Source organism: Hesperophylax consimilis, chromosome 16 (assembly GCF_061612785.1).
Source record: "Hesperophylax consimilis isolate HC1 chromosome 16, BYU_Hcon_1.0, whole genome shotgun sequence".
Taxonomy (NCBI): Eukaryota; Metazoa; Arthropoda; class Insecta; order Trichoptera; family Limnephilidae; genus Hesperophylax; species Hesperophylax consimilis.
In genome coordinates, this window is record NC_142851.1 from 4,738,792 (window position 1) to 4,757,431 (window position 18,640).

Sequence of the window (18,640 nt, forward strand, 5' to 3'; positions counted from 1 at the left end):
TACAAACATCTGTTCAACGCTTTTGTGTTTAACTGGCAATTTTTTAGATGAAATGTTTTTAGATATGCACACCATTACACCTCCACCTTTTGATTTGTTGCTTGTAATGGGGTCACGGTCAAGACGATAGATGTTGTATTTATTGAGACCTAATTCCGATGAATTGATGTCCTCATTTAACCATGTTTCTGTTAATAACAAAATATCATGTGGGAATGTGGGAGAAGTTATTTTAAGATGTTGTAATTTAGTTCTCATTCCGCGGACATTTTGGTAGTACCCAAACAATTTTAGGTGCTGTTTAAGTTTTTTGGCACGTTTTTTATTATTTTTGGAACAGAGTTTATGTACTTAATTGTTATGTTTGTTTCCCCTTCCGCTTTTCTCGTTTCAAACTCTTTCCAAACATCCGTCATTTGTTTCCTTTGCAGCTCCGTGAGATCTTGTTTAACTTTGATGCCATTTTTCAGTTTATATTTATTTATGATTATTTGCTTAGCTTGATATGAATCTTGGAGTTCTACTTTTATTGGCCTGATCTTGTCAGTTTTTCTTACGCCAAGCCTATATATTTTAGAAATATTTATCTGTAGTGTATCATCGATAATTTTTAACGTTGAACATACTTTGTTGTTGTCATCAGATATCCTGTTGGTTTGATTCTCGTCTCTACTTTCAGGTACGTTCAGCAGAATTAGATTTTTCGAACGTAAATTCCTTTCTGTTATCTCGGTAATTGCGTCACATATTTCCATTGAAGTAGATTGAGTAGTTCCAGTTATTGCAGGTTGGTTATTAATAATATTTTTGTATGCGGATAGTTCACCCTCCATAGTCCCCATCTTCACTGCCATCTGTCCCGCGACGCCCAGTAACTCGGTAGTTTTTGGCATTATTTTTGCAAGTTGTTCTTTATTGAACTTATTAGATGAGTCGGTAATTATTAAATGTATTTGGTTAATAATTTCCTGAGCCTTCGCCATACATTGATTAGCATCCATTTTTATTTTAGAGGTTCGTAATATTAAGTTAGGAAGTGAGTGATGACCCTGCACCCTGCACACTCAACTGCGTCCGGAGTGTTTCTGCGCTGCTTGCACTTACGGGTGATAGTGACCAGTGGCGGTTCTTCCCTTAGGTCAATTGGTGTTTGACCCCCCAAAATTATAAGACAACAATAATAAATATAATAATCAATTATGTGCATCAAAACATTTAAAATGTAACGCGAAACAGCGGCGGCGGCGAGTGACTAGCAGTGACATCTGTTGTCTCTAATAGAAGCTTTCATTCACAAGTCCACACGATTCGCTGGGTCAATTTAAAGAATGTCCAATTTGGCATCTTCTGTCCCTACGCGCGCCATAGAATAAACGAGATGGCACTATATTTTTCGTCGAAGTAAAAATTAGCTTCCGAAGAAAGTTTAGGGACGCTTAGGTTATGACCGTGGGGGAGACAACACGGTGAATATTATATGTTTTACAGAGATGGTGACATAAACAAATGTCGTTTTTTCATTTTACACGCTTGTAGTGTGTGGAACAATGGTTGTTTTTCAATTGCATAGTTCGGGAAAGGATTAGAATAATTATTTATGTTGTTATCGATTTAGAATGAAACAAAACAAAAAACGTCAAAAATCATTGTCAAATAGAATCAAACACTGATTTTATTTATTTTAATGTTGTGGACAACTACATTAAAACTTAATATCTTAAAAATAATTTGCCGTAAGTACATGGATTGTGTATTTATTTCCAATTTATTATATTAACATAATATTTATTTAGAGTCCGCGACTCTAAAACTCTATAACAAATTGATATAGTTAATAATATATGGGCATTTTTCACAATATCAAATAAAGATTAGTCACACATTTTTTTCAAATGACCTACCACGACTGAATCCCTAGAGCCGCCTCTGATAGTGACCTACTATGATGTCGCACCGCTCACACGCACTGGAATCAGTAATGTCTGATAATATTTTATAGAATTTAGTGAATAACCGATTGATACGTTTGGATCACTACGATTATGGTATAATTATATTTCACAGTGTTTAGAGGGATTTTTATAATGTGATTCACACAACCAATTGTTTAAATGATGCTTATAAATAACTATTTTAACTGAAATTCGCAAGACAAATTCAAACGTTACTTGTCACTTTTAATATCACGACAATGCTGTTTATGTTTATATCTAATTCCATTCCCAGTAGTGAACAGGTTTGGGAAGGTTCGATAATATTATTATTAATGTTTACATTTATATTTATAGGTGTAGCTTGCACTGGACAAAATTTTAAAATTTGGGTTTTGTTTGTGTTGAGTGATAGATGTTGCGATAACAGCCAGTTTGCTATTAATTGGCAAGTCTCGTTAACTTGTTTGTTAAATTCGTCAACGTCTCCATTAAATTCAAACAACAAAGCGGTGTCATCAGCAAACATTGAACATTCTGTGCCAGCAATTGTTGGAAGTTCGTTTATATAGATAAGGAAGAGGAGAGGCCCAAGAATGCTTCCTTGTGGCACACCCTTGTTTATTGTTCTCCATTTGGATTCTACCATGTACTGGACCATTTTTTCATTGATATTTGAAATTTGAACTTTCTGCTGACGATTTTTTAAGTACGATTCAAACCATTTTAATGCTAGACCTCTAATACCCACATGTTCAAGTTTAGTTAGAAGAAGCTCATGATCAAGATTGTCGAATGCTTTTGAGAGGTCGAGAAAGATACCTACAGTTTTTTTACTAATATTAATATTTTCTAGAATTTTGTTCAAAAAATTGAAAACTGCCTGTGTTGTTGAACGGCCTTTACGGAATCCAAATTGTTGTGGACATATTATCTCAAAGTTTTCGAGAAAGTTATAAATGCGATTGTACATGGCTCTTTCAAATATTTTTGAAAAGTTTGGTAATAAGGATATCGGTCTGTAGTTTGAGATTTCCTGTTTAGGACCCTTCTTATACAAAGGTACAATAATAGATAATTGTTCTGGGAACGTTCTTGATTCAAAAGATTTGTTAATTAATATTTCCAACGGGTAACTTAACGCTTCTGCACATGCTTTTATAATTTTTATAGGGATTTTGTCAGTGCCGACACTGCTTTTATTTTTCAGTTTTACGATGATTTTAATAATTTCCTCCCTGTTTACAGGCGTTATAAAGAATGATCGCGACTGTTTGTTTTTGACTGTTTTGGCAGATTGTGGATGTAGAGATGTGTTTTGTGGTGGTGGCGGTGGTGCAAAGAAAATGTTAAATTCATTTGCAATGTTTTTTGTTTCTGATACCAGGTTATCATTTATTTTAAGACAGATTTTTGGTTTACTTTTAGAATTAGAATTATTTGAGTTCTCTTTTATTATGTTCCACGATGTTTTGGTTTTATTTTGCGCGTTTTGAATTCGTTTACTATTGTAATTCCGTTTAGCTACCTGTTTTACTTTACTGAGAATTTTTTTGTATTGTAAATATGTAATACATTTCTACAATCTTATTACTAACTATAGACTAGTCGAACTATTTTCAGTTAATGTCTAACAGATTGCATCCACAGGTTGGTCGATCACTAATAAATATAAAGCTGTATAATCCATTTGATTGATGAACGTGATGCTGTAAGGAACATATGTTATTATTATTATTTAGTTATATTTTGTACCTATAGATAATAAACAATACTATACTTACCTGGTAAGTCACTACAGGTCATACACAATTAATATTATATACTGTATGTTTCAATTTTAGTTGGAATAACTTTTGAAGGTTAAATCCATCAATGTAATATATCATTAAAGAATAACATAACACTAATATATCTAAACGAAACACGAAACACAACAATACATAGAAAAATAAAACGACAACGGTCTCAACTGGGATTTCTGTCTTACCGGGACAACGTGTTTAACCACTCGATCATTAGGATCTAATTATTACACGTCATTTTTGTCGATCTCGCAATTCAAATTCAGAATTATTTTTCTGTAACTATAGTTTTGGTAAAAACCCGCCTTTTAAAATCGAAAGATTACTTAAAATTATTTCACCGTGTTTAGTGACGAGATCTGAATGGACTAGCTATGCAAATTAAGACCTTATTCTTACCCATCTTCTCCTCCTCCCACTCCCTTCAGCATCACAATATAACAAAATAAACCATGGCAACACAACGAGTACGGCCAAAAATAGTTTTATGGATGATTATAACACCCTCTTGTATGATTGTAGCGCCCGATACCTGAATCCCATCCCTTAATAACCACCCTCAAGCATCTATTAAAGATTCTTGATCTAGTCACGTACTATCGGACCTCATACAAAATTTTTACGCCCATCGGCCTTAAATTTCTCGCCTAAAGGCACTTTAATAATAATGTATAATGTCTACCTTGTCTAGATTTTTTTTTCTGTTGAACCTATCAACTAAAACAATTATATGTTATGGATAAATTTACCCCTATTCAACTTCGACGGGGGTATGTTAGATTGCGTCGACACAAATTAAACTGAGAAACCTTCCTAGGATGTTTGACAGGTAACTCTGAGAAAACGAGGCATAAGGGAAGTATTTTCTCTGTTTGTGAACAAACCCCTACGACGAACTGGTGGTTGACATGTCGTGTGAGAGATTCTATACAACTAATAGTAGATTACATCGATACAGAATACACATATGCCTATTTTCTAGAATGTTATTTGATGGATAAGCTCGTAAAAAAAGCATCTTTACGATAAATCGTTTTTGTGATAATTTTTTTATTTTTTGTTAATACCGCATAAGAGACCCAACAGATCCCAACCGTCTGGAATCAGTGACACTATGGCATCTCCAATCGGTGATTGAATGAGGCTGAAGGTAGTGGAAATGCGATGGAGGAAAGCTGATTTGGTCACCAAACACGGCTAAAGCCATTTAACGGCTAAAATCATTACACCATATACGGCGATACTGAGAGTATCTTCCACTTTGGAACGTGCCGCACGTATACTACACGTTATTTTAAATTAATAAATTGTGAAATAACACAAATTCATCCAATAAAATTTACTTGAGCACGCCGGGGTTTGAACCCGCGGCCTTCGGCTTGCTCGTTGATAGTATTACTCCTCGACCACGGAGACAGTCAATGGTATAGGAATGCTAAGAAGAGATATTGGCTTTAAATAAAATCAACTTATTGTTAGTAGCAGTTGAGAAACAAGACTTAAGAGAGTTTAGTGAGGAACTACGAATGATATAATATAATTAGTACAAGCAAAGTTTTACATCTAGTACTTCATAAACCAGAATAGGATTTGAACTCACATCACTTAGATTAATATGTATCTTTTACACAAACACACACACATACACACACACATATATATAACATAATATAATATGTGTATATAGATATTATATTATTTAGTGACAATAATATCATGTCACTTTTAAATACATCTATTTGAATTTAAATTTTGTTTTCGGTTATGATTGAATGCAAATCTTGGAAGCGGAAATAAACCCACTCCCGATATCCGATCAATCTGAAATTTGCCAGATAGACGACTCGTTATCGATGATATTGCGTTCTATCAATCGATAACAATCATGTACACACTCGGGTACATATTTTCAGACAGGCAATTTCCCTGAAATCTGATGACGATATGTTATTATGACAAGGGCCTTTTTAAAACCGTAGTATTATATTATTATATTATTAACCTATTAATCATAGATACGTGGGTTGATTTTAGTAATATCTCTTCAGACCAATGACTATTTTATTGTTATTCTACAATAAGTATAATGATGTACACATACTTATACTACCCCGAAAGCACGATAATTAGGCTATACGATGGTTTTACCGAAAATCCTAAGATGTTAGCAAAATCCCCTGGAGTTTGCCAAGTTAAAGATTAGGAGAACATCGGTTGTGGTCAGAGCTTGCTTGTTTCTTAGGGCCAATTGCATCGAAAATAATTAAAGTAAGGTTTAAAGTTAAATATTTAAACTGAGTTTAAGCCCTAACTAAAGTTAAGCTAAAATTCAACAAAATTGAGTTGCACCAACATTAAAATAGTTAGTTTAAAGTTACCAGTGTTGCCATCGAAATGGCTTCGAATTTTCCTTGTATTTGATGTTTGTTAATAAAAATAAACACATAATTATTTTTACGCGTGTCAACACTGCAGTTCAACGCGCTTTATCATTGTCTTTGACGCATCTTTGACGTTTACGAAGTTTTGAGGTTATTTCGCAGCTCAGTTAAACATAAATAATAAAAATGGAAACAATCACAAAGTAAGTAGGTTTTATTATTGTCGTATGTGTATTTTATTCGACTTGTTATATTATTTTCTTCTCAATACGACGAACTTTACTTTCAGAGAGAGATCTTCAAACTTTAGCGCCGAAGATGTCATTTTGCTGAGAGAGCTCGTGGAGGCCCACAAGAATATTCTTTTGAATAAAAAAAGCGATGCTGTGCATGTCAAAGAGAAGGACCAGACATGGGAACTATTGACAACCAAATATAACGCCTCCTGTCCCGCAAACCGTTATAGATCCACTAAACAGCTTAGAAACAAGTTTGAAAACTTGAAAAAGTCTGTTAGAAAGGTTTGTAGATTGTCACACATTGTTTTATGAAGTCATGGATTGTTTCAAAATTGAAATGATGAGTTAATGTTTTTTCCAGGAATCTTCACAATTCACAAAAGAACGCCGAAAGACTGGGGGTGGTCCACCACCATCCAAGCTCAGCGATAATGCAACGTGGATGCAAGGTGCCATGCAAATATCCATGGAAGGGATCAACTCTGAATTTGATGACGATGCTTCTATAAGTAAGTTCTATATACTATCCACTGTATGATTAGCATTCCAAACATCTTTACTTTCATTCACAGTTATGGATTGCGAATAATCATTTATTTATGACAAAATATGTTATAAAACCAAATCCAACATTCTGTTTTAAGCTGCTGAAATTCTGCCGTGCGCCCCGATCCTGCACATAAGACCCAAGACACCGGAAGACCCAACTGTGGAAGAAGCGGATGTTCAGACACCATTTTTGATGGAATTTGTAAGAAAGACGTTAATATTTTTTACAATTTGTTTATTTATTTAATATCAACGGTATAAATATACCCTAAACACTGATTAAATATCATAAAATCATTGTTAATTAAGAAATAATAAAAAAAATAGAGTATAACAGTTAATTGTGGCATTTGATTGAGAAATGACACCACAATTACATACAAATAAAATTGATTCTACTTTTTTTATAAGAAAACTCTCTTTTTAACTTTTGAAGGTTATTCTCATCAATGTAATATATCATTGAAGAAGATAATAATAATAATCTAAATTAAAATATGAAAATGTACATGACACAGAAAAAATAAAAGATAGCGGTTGCTACTGGGACTCGAACCCAGATCTCTCGTCTGGTAAAACTTTTCCATAAGCACAATACGTGTTGAAAAGGGAGAACTCATTTACCCGCTATGAGTATGGAACTTGTCCCCCAACTGTTAGCCAATTATTCTTCCCACAATAACATGGAATAATGATGTCTTTATAGGTGGCAGTGGAAGATCCCCCACTCCCTTGTGCATCGGAGTATCAAGGTGTAGCGACTAAACGCTTACCAATAACACCATCCCTGAAAAGTGAGTTTAGTTGTGCCTTAAGTATTATAGAATCTTATTATCTTAACAGCATCTCACTAAATGTTTCAGTAAATTTGTCTAAACTAGGTAGTTTAGACAAATAATTTAGAAAGGTAGTAGGTACTTACCATCTAACGTTTTTAATGTAATGTAATATTTTTTTAGGCCTATCAAGAAAAAGAAAATTATCCACGCCAAACGATGTCCGCAGAAATTTCGTGGAGTTGGCGGATGCACAAAAAAAATCTGTAGATTTGTCTACAGATTTAGACCTCGAGCACTAAAAAATTCTTCACGAACAGGAATACAGGCATCGTGAAGCTATTTTTGAATTAAAAATTAAACAGATGAAACATGAAGACAGGCATCGTGAAGCTATTTTTGAATTGAAAATTGAACACATGAAACATATACACGAGTTAGAAGTAAAAAAATTCAAAGAGGAAAACCGAAAGGAGAATTTCCCGTTACAATAGATTAAAACATTTATTTTCTTTCTTTCTATTATTATTTGTAAATCTTTTTTATTTTTAAGTTAATTAATACATTATTTTATACAAAAAATTACAATAAATGAGCAAAATAACTGTTGACAAGATTTTGTCGTATGTCATTATTACCCTGTCCAACATTTTCAGGAAAATGTCCTCCGTCAATTTCTTGGAGAATGGTGACAAAGTCTGGTGGCTCTGTGACATTGTTGTTAGTGCATATGTTGTGCAACACCGCTGTGGCTACAATCACGGCTTCCACTCTTGTGGCATCGATTCTCAATTTCATTCCTACTGCAGGAAAACGCCTTTTCCATATCCCGAAAGTCCTTTCTACAACATTTCTTGTCCTGATTTGGCTTTCATTGTACAAAAGTTCAGCGTCAGAAACAGGATTTGCCAGTGGGGTTAATAAATACGGTTTTACCGCATAACCACGATCGCCAACTAGGTGTCTGGCTCCATAGAGCCCATCTTCCAGTTTTCCTTTAATTCTGGAATTGTTAAAAATGGTGCTGTCATGTGTAGAACCTGGCCATCTTGCCACAATGTTGGTTATTTTGCAGTTGGCATCCACTATTGCTTGCACGTTGTATGAAAAGTAATCTTTTCGATTACGGTAATACTCAGCATTGTTCTCTCCAGGAGAGAGAATTCCTATATGGGTGCAGTCGATGGCACCAATTGTGTTGGGAAATCGAGCAATGCTGTAGAACTCGTTGGCACACTGCTGAATTTCATTCTCTGTTTGAGGAAATACAATATATTGTGACCGAAGGCGGGCTATTGCTCTGCTAACCCTGTCTACTACACGCGAGACAGTACTTTTATGCACCCCAGAGATGTCTCCTGTGCATCTTTGCATCGTTCCTGTTGCATAAAAATGCAATGTTATTAGAACCTGGTCCACAGCACAAACAGCATGATTTCTGAAATGACAAAAAAATGTATTTTGTCAGTTACATACAATATAACTATGCTAGTATATTATCAATAGAACTTATTAGATACATTAGTTTAAATAAACCTACTTGTTTGTAGACGTTGTGATGTCATTAGCAATGAGTGATGTTAATTGCCTAACCATACTTTTCGACATCCGAAATCTGGCGATAAAATCCAACTCTTCCCACAGAAAATGATCGGTTCGTGGATTAAATTGTTTCTTTTATCTATTTCCCACATATTCTAGAATCAATCGATTATCAAAACCCGGATTGTCGGACATTTTTTCAACTATTTTCTCTTCAAACAATATTTCGTTCCTTGAAAGGTGGTGACGGATGACAGCTGAACTAAAATTGACCAAAATCTAACTTTAAACTCTCAACATCGCTGGGTTAAATAAAAGTAACTATTTTGTAACAATTTAGTTAACTTTTATTTAAACGAAGTTGAAACAACCCATTTAAGCAAGAAATGATAAAAAAGTTACTTTTATTTAACCTTAACTAAAAAGTAACTTTAACTATTTTCGATGCAACTGAGCCTTAGAATTTTAATATTGGGATGATTCTCGTCTCACCCGTCGGCTTAGGAGTGAATGAGGAGTTATCAAAATGTATTCATAATTTTATTTATGTGCTGCTTATTAAATATAACCCACTGAACACGGTTTCGACGTGAGCGTATGGACGGAGAAAAGAGTACCTTTCAGGAAAATACAAAGCCTACTAGATTTAACTTACTAGCACGACCGTTAAATTACAAATTCAGTGTTATTGCTACGTTAATTTAATATGCTTGCGGTAAAACGTGCAAGTTACTGTCGTTGATCGATGGCACTGACTTGATCACATCACACTACAAAATCCGTCGCATACCTAGACTTGTACTCTAATCGGCCCTCAGGAGAATATATATGACGTGTACTTAAATGAAATAAGATTACACTATTACAAGTTATTTAGTCGGGTCTTTTCAAAAGTGGTCAATCACAGAAGAGTAACTGTTATACGATGCATAGAAATTAATAAAGCAAGAAATGTATGGCGGCATATCCCCTTGGCCTATTCTGTAGTCATAGTAAATTAGTTATGTAGAATCTGTAACAAAAAGCAGACAATCATAAAATACCTGTATTAATTTATATCCAACCCCTAGTCTGTTGTTTGAAGGGATGTGTGGGGCAAATCCGGCTCTGCAGTAAAACGGAACCACGTCTATTTGTACGGATTCACTGCCGCGGTGTTTCAATTTTAATCCTGGACATAATGAATAGTAATGCCACGCCAGAGGCTACCTACAGGCTAAGGGTAGCTCGGCTTCGTATGAACATGGGATAGGTCCGGATATTACTGGTGCAGGTGCGCCCCTCCAACACCACCCTACGGAAAGGCAGTAAGCCTTCGGGAGGTTATTCAATCAGTTCAGTTAGAAAAATAGTAAATAGAAAATATGGGCATATTCCGAGTAAGTCTGCATTTAAAAAACTGTTTTAGTAGAAATTTTGTTATACATACAACTTTACAACAAAAAAGTCAGAGCTTCTTTGTCCAAAGGAAGTATTACACTTGAGTATATTTAGATTGTCTAGCTTAACTCTTGCTTTATGATTAAGTGAAGTTTTTGCCTCTATGTAGTTTTTGAGAAGAACCAGGATATATTTGGCATTGATTTTTTGTATGCTTGAAACTATTTCTGTTGTTGACGTCTTTTTGAGTATGTTTAATACTATAATTTGACGGTCCTTTAAGGGGCAAATACGAACCTTGTTAGATTTGTCATTCAAATTATCAAAAAAAATAACAAATTTTTAGATATCAACGAGACTTGTGCAGAATCTGAACAATTCATTAAATTTCAAAGTTAAATTTCAAGTTTTGTGAAGGATCTATTTAAGTTCTGTCATAATGGGCCGGTTGGTTAACAAAACTCATATAAAACACTACATAAATAGAAGTAATTGTTATATTTGAAAGAAAAAACTGTATCGTACATCCGAGTTCATTGCAAAAAACTTCCGCGAGCATTAATAACCAGAAAAGGTAATTTATCTGCAAAAACAATGAAAAATTACAAATTATAAAAGTAACATCTAAAGTTTTATTAGCGCAATCGATTTTGCACAAGCTTTCTCCATGCACAAATTTTTGAGAGTTTGCCATACTTACAAAAATCTATTACGTATGAGTACCGTTTGAAGCATTTTATTTTGGAGGCTCGTTTTTTAATAAATTGATCAGAACTTGATTATAAGTTTCACAGAAATTGAAAATTAAGTTTTATTTTTGAAAATTGTTCAAATTCTTTTAATCCCTTCATCATAAATTTGAAAATCTCCAATTATTGTGGATTCTTCTTCTTCTTCCTAGCACTATCCCAACTCATTGCCTAGGTAGGCTGTTGGGGTCGGCTCTTCTCGTTCTCAGGTTATAGCTTCTTCGGTTCTGAGTGTCGCTTTCATCTAGGCCGTTTCTTTGTAGGATTTTGGAGCATTGGGTCATCCAGGAGTTCTTTGGTCTACCTCTGGATGACTGTCTTTGAAGCTCTATAGACATTGCCTGCTTCACTGTGTGGTCTGGTGGTCTCCGTCTTATGTGCCCATACCATCTTAACTGTCGTTCCTCTAGCTTACTGTTTATGTCAGTGACACCCAGGCTACCACGAATGCGTGAGCTTTTAATTTTATCTTTTAATGATACTCCTGCCGTCTATCTAAGCATTCGCATTTCTGCTGATTCGAGTTGCCTAGAGTAGGAGTTGTACATAGTCCAGCATTCGGAGCCATACATTATCGCGGGTCTAACAATAGTCTGGTATGTCTTTCCTTTAAGTTTTATTGGCATTTTCGTGTCGCACAAAATTCCTGTTACGGATCTAAATTTCATCCATCCCACTCCTATCCTATGGTTGACATCCGCTGCACATCCTCCGTCTCTGTGGATGAGTGAGCCCAGATACTTAAATGAGTCACAGTTGGCTAATGTTACTCCATCCAATTGTGGATTACTAACAGAAAATCGATGTAATTCCGCCATTAGGGTATAAATCTCCCGAAGTCTCTAGATACCTTCAGAAAATCTAAATCGTGGTTATGGATGTAGATAAAATTCTCCAATCAGGTATTCTCAAACCGACAGTCTCAGGAGTATGAACCCGGAATCAAGAACAACGCCGATTTATTTCCAACAGTTCACATATTTTGGGTAAACGGTGTAAATGGAAAGGTTTTCAAACTAAATTGCCTCAAAGGCGGTTAAATGAAAACAATACCTTATTACTATCCTATGTTTTCCAAATAAACCTATTTTAAAAATCGAAACCTAAATTTCCTCTGAAATCATAAGATTTGTAATTAAATACTAATATTACTATTTATTTTTAAAATATTTTACCGACTATATAAAACATTGTACATTCAAAATACCATGGTGAATTTAATTATATCAATGGTAGTTCTTAGTTCTTCTCACTAGGGAGTCCTGCGCTGTGTCGGGTTAAAGTAGTTTAATTCTATTTTTATTTATCTTCTGTCAGTTTTAGTGTAGACAAAACAATACCCTCAAATGAAGCTAGAATCTTAGCGACGTAAGTAAAGAAGACGTGCCAAAATATGCGACGCACGGCCCTGGTGCATTGGATAGACCTGCGGTTGAATTTGCCCTATCAAATCTCTAAAATAAAGTGGGAAACTTAACCACATAAAACAATATTTGGCACGCGGCCCAGTGGAATGGACGGACCTACGGTCGACTTTGCCCTAGCATACCTAAAAAATAGATCATTCCGAGGGGTTTATTTGAATTATTTCTGATGAAGTATTACTAAAGTTTCAAATGTTTCTAAAGGGATCCCTCGGGAAGTTTCTATTTCATTGACTGGAAAAATAAAATCTAGTGTTTACCGCTAATTTTATAGTTAATAAACATTTAATATAAAATATTTTAATGATAAGGTACTGTTTTTATTAATCTCGAATATAAATAACTTACATCCGAAGGGGTCCCTAAAGAAATATTTGAGATGTTAGTAATACGTTCATCAGAAATAATTGAAATGTGAGCGTAGAGCAAACCCCGTTATGAAAGTCTTATGTCGCCTTAAGAGTAAAAAGGGAAGAAAATTACTACAGTAAAAATATTTATGATATTGAAACCAATTCAATCAATAGAGTTTTAGCGGAATGTTTGTACCCATAACCATATTATTATGTTAGTACATCTAATTATGTGTGTTTATAGTGCATATTTCTATGTATTATTTAACCACCACCACCCCCCTCTCCGTTTGTTTGTGCGGCAAGTTACGGCATGAATATGTTCTGGGAGTTTTGCAAGTAAAAATTCAAAACATGTTTGAGAGTTTTGTGCGGTTTGCAGCCCGGGAATACGAATGTGGTTACAAAATTACAGGCAACAAAATGCTTTTATTTGCGCAACATTCTCTCTGGATGGTATTAAATTTTAACTTGCTTTTAATTCCGACAGCAATATTAATTGAAAGCGGGAAAAAGCTTACCTACATGATTTCTTTCAAAATGTTGAGGATTGGTAGTTACTTACCTAGATCCCTAATTAAATTAAATTTCCTCTCAGTCACCCTTCTTTTATCAATTTACGTAAAGAGATTTTTTAGACTACCTAAGTAGGTACCTACTTATAATTGAGCAATAGCTAATAAATTAATGAAATAGTCAACTAATTAGTGTTTTTTCGGATAGCAGCAACATTTTAATGCAATATTTAAGTAAATTATTATTTTTCTAACAAACTTACTAACTAATTATCACGACATTTCCCCGCTGGGTTAGGCACAGAAGACGGAACGCCAAACAACGGTTCTGGCACACTTCGGCTAGTACATACACTTCTTGACATAGTTCTACGGTTGTGAAGGGTTTGAAACACGCGTCACCATGAAATAGGCAGTTACCTAGTATGGCAATTCAATGTATGTCTTGTAAATGTCAATTGAATACCATGTATTTTATGCATAAATACTCTAATACAGTTTTTTACTATGGTGAGAACTTCGCATAATTACTTTTTCAGCTTGGAAATTATAGAATTAAAAACAACATAATAAACAATAACAAAACTTGAAGTTTTCAAAAGATTATTTTTTTATATTAACTCCACACAGGAGGCTCTGAAGAAAATAATTTCCCTCAGGGCCTATGTCATCTTTGGGGATGCTGTGTGGAGGGTCTTTTTGTGGAGAGGAAGGAGTGAACATGGGTCTTAAAGAGTCCCATGTTGTAGGAGGGAGGAAACACAGAGGCCGGCAGTTCGTTCCACAGCCGAGCTGTTGAACTTAAGAACGAATCGTAGAAGCGACCCGTTCTCATGTGACAAATGTCAACTGTGTACAAATGTTGGGCGTGCCGACTACGCGCCGGTGCCGAAGGGATCAATGACGCTAGTTCCTCAGAGCATCTTCCATTGTAATACCGATAGAACAAGGACAGCATACCTACCTGACGCCTGTGCTCTAAAGATTGCAGTCCGTTTGTTAAGATTGGGGAATCTATCAAACGGACCGCCCGTTTCTGCACAGAGTCAAGGGTTTTTTTCAGGTATTTAGGGGCTCCGGACCAGAGATGGCTGCCAAATTCGACAGTAGGGCGCACTTGCGATTTGTACAGGGTCAGCAGTTGTGTACTATTAAAGTATCTGCGGGCCCTGTACAGTACGCCCAGCTTCTGAGAGGCCAACTTTACTCTGGCTTCGATGGAGCCCCCGTATCTGAGCTGGTCACTTATAGTTATACCAAGCATATCAATGGAAGGCCTGTTCGGAAGATTGCTTCCGTTGAAGGAGACTAGATTATCATTTGGATCCCTTTTAGACGTAATCAGAAGGGATTGGGTCTTTGAAATATTAAATTCGACGAGATTAATGTTATGATTATGTAGAAATTCGGAATGCGGAGTATTAATTCATGATATTATTTTTAAATATATTAGGCCTTATTGGGTTTAAGGACCAATGGAGTTTATTTTAATATCAAAAAAACGCATTATTATATTGTTGTTACTGTTCAATGTTTATTATAAATGGACGCGTTCTGTTACATACTTTTATTTTATCTATATCCATATAGTGTGATTATTAATTAAATACTTTATTGACGCCTTTTTTAGGAGCTTTTACTCGTGAATAGTAAAAATGATATATTAATACAGTACCCACATATTTATTATACATAGGCTAAAATGTGTCAGTAACAATCTGTTGTATTTGTTAAGTGATAAATTTAAGGTGTACACTGGTACATAAGAATTCTTGGCAATGAGGAATACACATGGTAGTTAATACCAGATTTTATGCACCGAAATATATCCCGATTTCTAGCATTACGTAGTGGAATCCGAAAGCTTATCAATGAAAGCAATTCTGGGCTCTCAATTGCATAATTTAGAATTTTTTATAGAAATACTAAGTCAGTGAAAATCCTTATTTGAGACAATTTAAGCATATTCATTTTATATAAAAGAGTGTTGTAGTTCAAAAAAATGCTGTAATACCCATTTTAAAACTTATAAAACGTTATAATTTATTTTTTACTCTTTCAATAGCCTGTTCATGAATATTGTAATGTGGGTTCCAGACGGGAGAATTGTATTCATGTTGGCTTCTAACAAAGGCAAAATATAGCAGTTTAATACACTGTTATATTTTACAAATAATAATAATATTTTGATGATTTGTATAGAGCCGTTTTTGTGCAAACTCACCTTAAAGGCGCTGTACAAATAATTTTCTACGTTATTACTAACTATACACTAGTCAAACTATTATCAATTTATGTCTAACATGTAATAACAAATTTATGTTAACAGATTGCACATGTATAATGCTATAATGCTATAAAGCTATATGTATAATTCTTTTGATTGATGAACGTGATGCTAGAATGTACATGTTATATTTTTAATTTATTCATATTTTGTAAAGGCATATAAAATACAGTACCATACTTGCCTGAGATTAACTTAATATTGTTGATATTTCTAGTTAACCTAGTTATAAATCCCAACATTCGTAAGTTGGAAATTTACAACATGCGTTCTTACCTATTTGATATTTTAAAAAAACAGGTGTATTATAAATTGAAACATAAAACGCATCAAAAGAAACAAAATATGTACCAGGAAACTACGAATATCATAATTTAAGGGTATCATTTTTTGTAAAAAATGCATATCTTCTGAAGATCTCTTTCGGCCTCTGGAATCCTGGTATAGGTTGGCGCATATCATATTCCTTCAGGCCGAGGAATGTTTGAGGGGCGGGTATTATTTTTTAATTAATAATTTATTTCAAAGAATTCAGCCCCTAATGAAACATAAATGCAAAAGCGCATCATATATCATTAAGGGAGGAATGTTAAAATGCTGGATTTAATTATAACTGTAACGCGAACAGAATTTTAAAAAATGTATCGTTATGAGGGGCAGTAAAATATTACAGGGTGACTGAGAATGCAATGCTTTTATGGACACTTACGAATATGCAAATCTAAGAAATTAAAATTTTAACTGCTTTTGTACACACATCTAGCAAATGAGTTAATTTCGTTTTCGACTGTTTTTAACGCAGGTGTTTTCTTTGACTGAATAAAAATCTAAAAATATTTATTTATTTATACGTCAATACGATTATAATTTTGTGGAATAGTAATGAAGTAAAATTTACCATTAAAATTGTATAGAACCCATGCAGATGAATAGTATTATGCTAACATGTATTATTAGTATTATTGAAGTATATTGTTATTATAGTCTTCTTATAACTATCTTCCTTGTAGTTTTGAATACTAGTATTAATTATTTCTGCGAAAGTATTGCCGAATACAATTTATATTTTAGCGATTATATAAATTACTCAGTCTAGATATGGTTGTTGCAATTAAAAATAAGTTTTGTTGTTCTAGTATGTATGTTGAAGGTGATTAGTCAGCTCAGTAAATCAGGGCTGTCTATAATTCAACAAAAAATTTCAACACAGTGACAATTCAAAACACCTTTTAAAAGTGATTAGAAACGATGAAAAAATTTTCTAACTCAACCTAACCTAACCTACTTAACCCAGTTAATAAAGTTTTTGTTTCATCAATTTCCATGACTTTTTATAACTTTTTAAAGATGTGATGAATTATCATTTTGATGATTTATCTGGTCACCCTTCGAAATGAATGCTGAATTTTTTAAATGGAATTGAGTCGAGTTAAAATAAGAGGACTAGATAAAAAATTACATTCGACTTGACTTATAAATTAAGATGAATATATGATTTGTAATGTCATTACGGAGAATGAAGCCAAGCATTTATAATCCTTTATTTGTTTTTAGAGGTTAGGTTAGGTTAGTACCTTATTTGGCGTTAGTTTAGGGCTCCACATAACATCTTAATCCATGTGAATTAAATTCCTCCGTTTTATGCTAAAAAAATTTGTCCCTATTTAATCACTATATTTACCTGTGTACATACTTTAAGAATAATATCTTATTAAACAATAAAAAATGGGAATACGAAACAAAAGAAGTGTATTATGGGCGGCGTGTCTGACGTGCAATAACACTAAGGTAATTTTTAGCTTCTGGGGCCCAGGAACGAAAGATTCTTGCGTCGGTAAATTTTTACGCTTATTCTCTGACATCCATAGATATTCGTTCGTTTCAATCAATCACATTTACAGAAATTTCTGTGGAAATAATCAATATGACGTCTCTTATCATATTTCAGTAGTTACATTCCAAAGCTAACATTTCAGAGCTCCATAGCTCCTGATGCCAATGACTATTCGATTAGAAAATATTTGTCTTTACTTCAAAAATTCCATTCTGAGAAAACTATCCAAATTTAACGTAGCAAAAACTCACCGTTTAATAAACTGCTTAAGCATTAATTGCCCAGATTTTCTACTTTACGATGAATAAGTTCAAAATTAACGTAATTCACACGAATTTTCTCAGAATAGCTTTCAATAATTGAGATATTCTCCCGAGATACGAATATTACCTAATATAAAGCGCATTTAGCTAAGTAAACAGAAAGTAATTTGTGTAACGCTGAAGCAAGTTTCCTCATAATGTTGTTAGCAGAACGGGAGCCCGAAGCTAGGAACTTATCAAAGCAAATATATACTTCTATAATTGACATCGTACTTTAGCAAAATCAATAACACATTAAAGACACAGTAGGTTCATTGGATGATGTTATTACAAGTTTACGTAATCTCAATAGGTAGAGATTTTCATTAGATTTTTTATTGGCTATGCCAACCTTCAGTAGATTTCTTCGTATTTATTTAGATTATCTTATTTATTAGTACGTATACTTACCGAAAACAGTATTGAAAAATGTTCAAAGAAGTTTTTTGATATCGTTAAATTTTTGGGGTTTTTACTCCTTCTTTAGTTACGTTTCGGAGAGCATTACAGTGATCATCATCAGGGCATTTCATTTTACAGCCTCCATGATCGGGGAGTAGGGCTCCCGACTAG

General features: G+C 34.1%; 1 protein-coding gene across 1 annotated transcript in view; it reads left to right on the plus strand.

The window, feature by feature from the left end:
* The window catches only part of LOC149416581 (uncharacterized), a 48,609-nt gene extending 40,626 nt beyond the window's left edge, over positions 1–7,983 (plus strand). Inside the window, exons 2-5 of the mRNA XM_089641279.1 lie at positions 6,718–6,865; positions 7,001–7,107; positions 7,612–7,699; positions 7,865–7,983. Of these exons, the coding sequence (XP_089497405.1) occupies positions 6,718–6,865; positions 7,001–7,107; positions 7,612–7,699; positions 7,865–7,983 (462 nt within the window). The remainder of the gene's footprint in view (positions 1–6,717; positions 6,866–7,000; positions 7,108–7,611; positions 7,700–7,864) is intronic.
* The last annotated feature ends 10,657 nt before the right edge of the window (positions 7,984–18,640 follow it).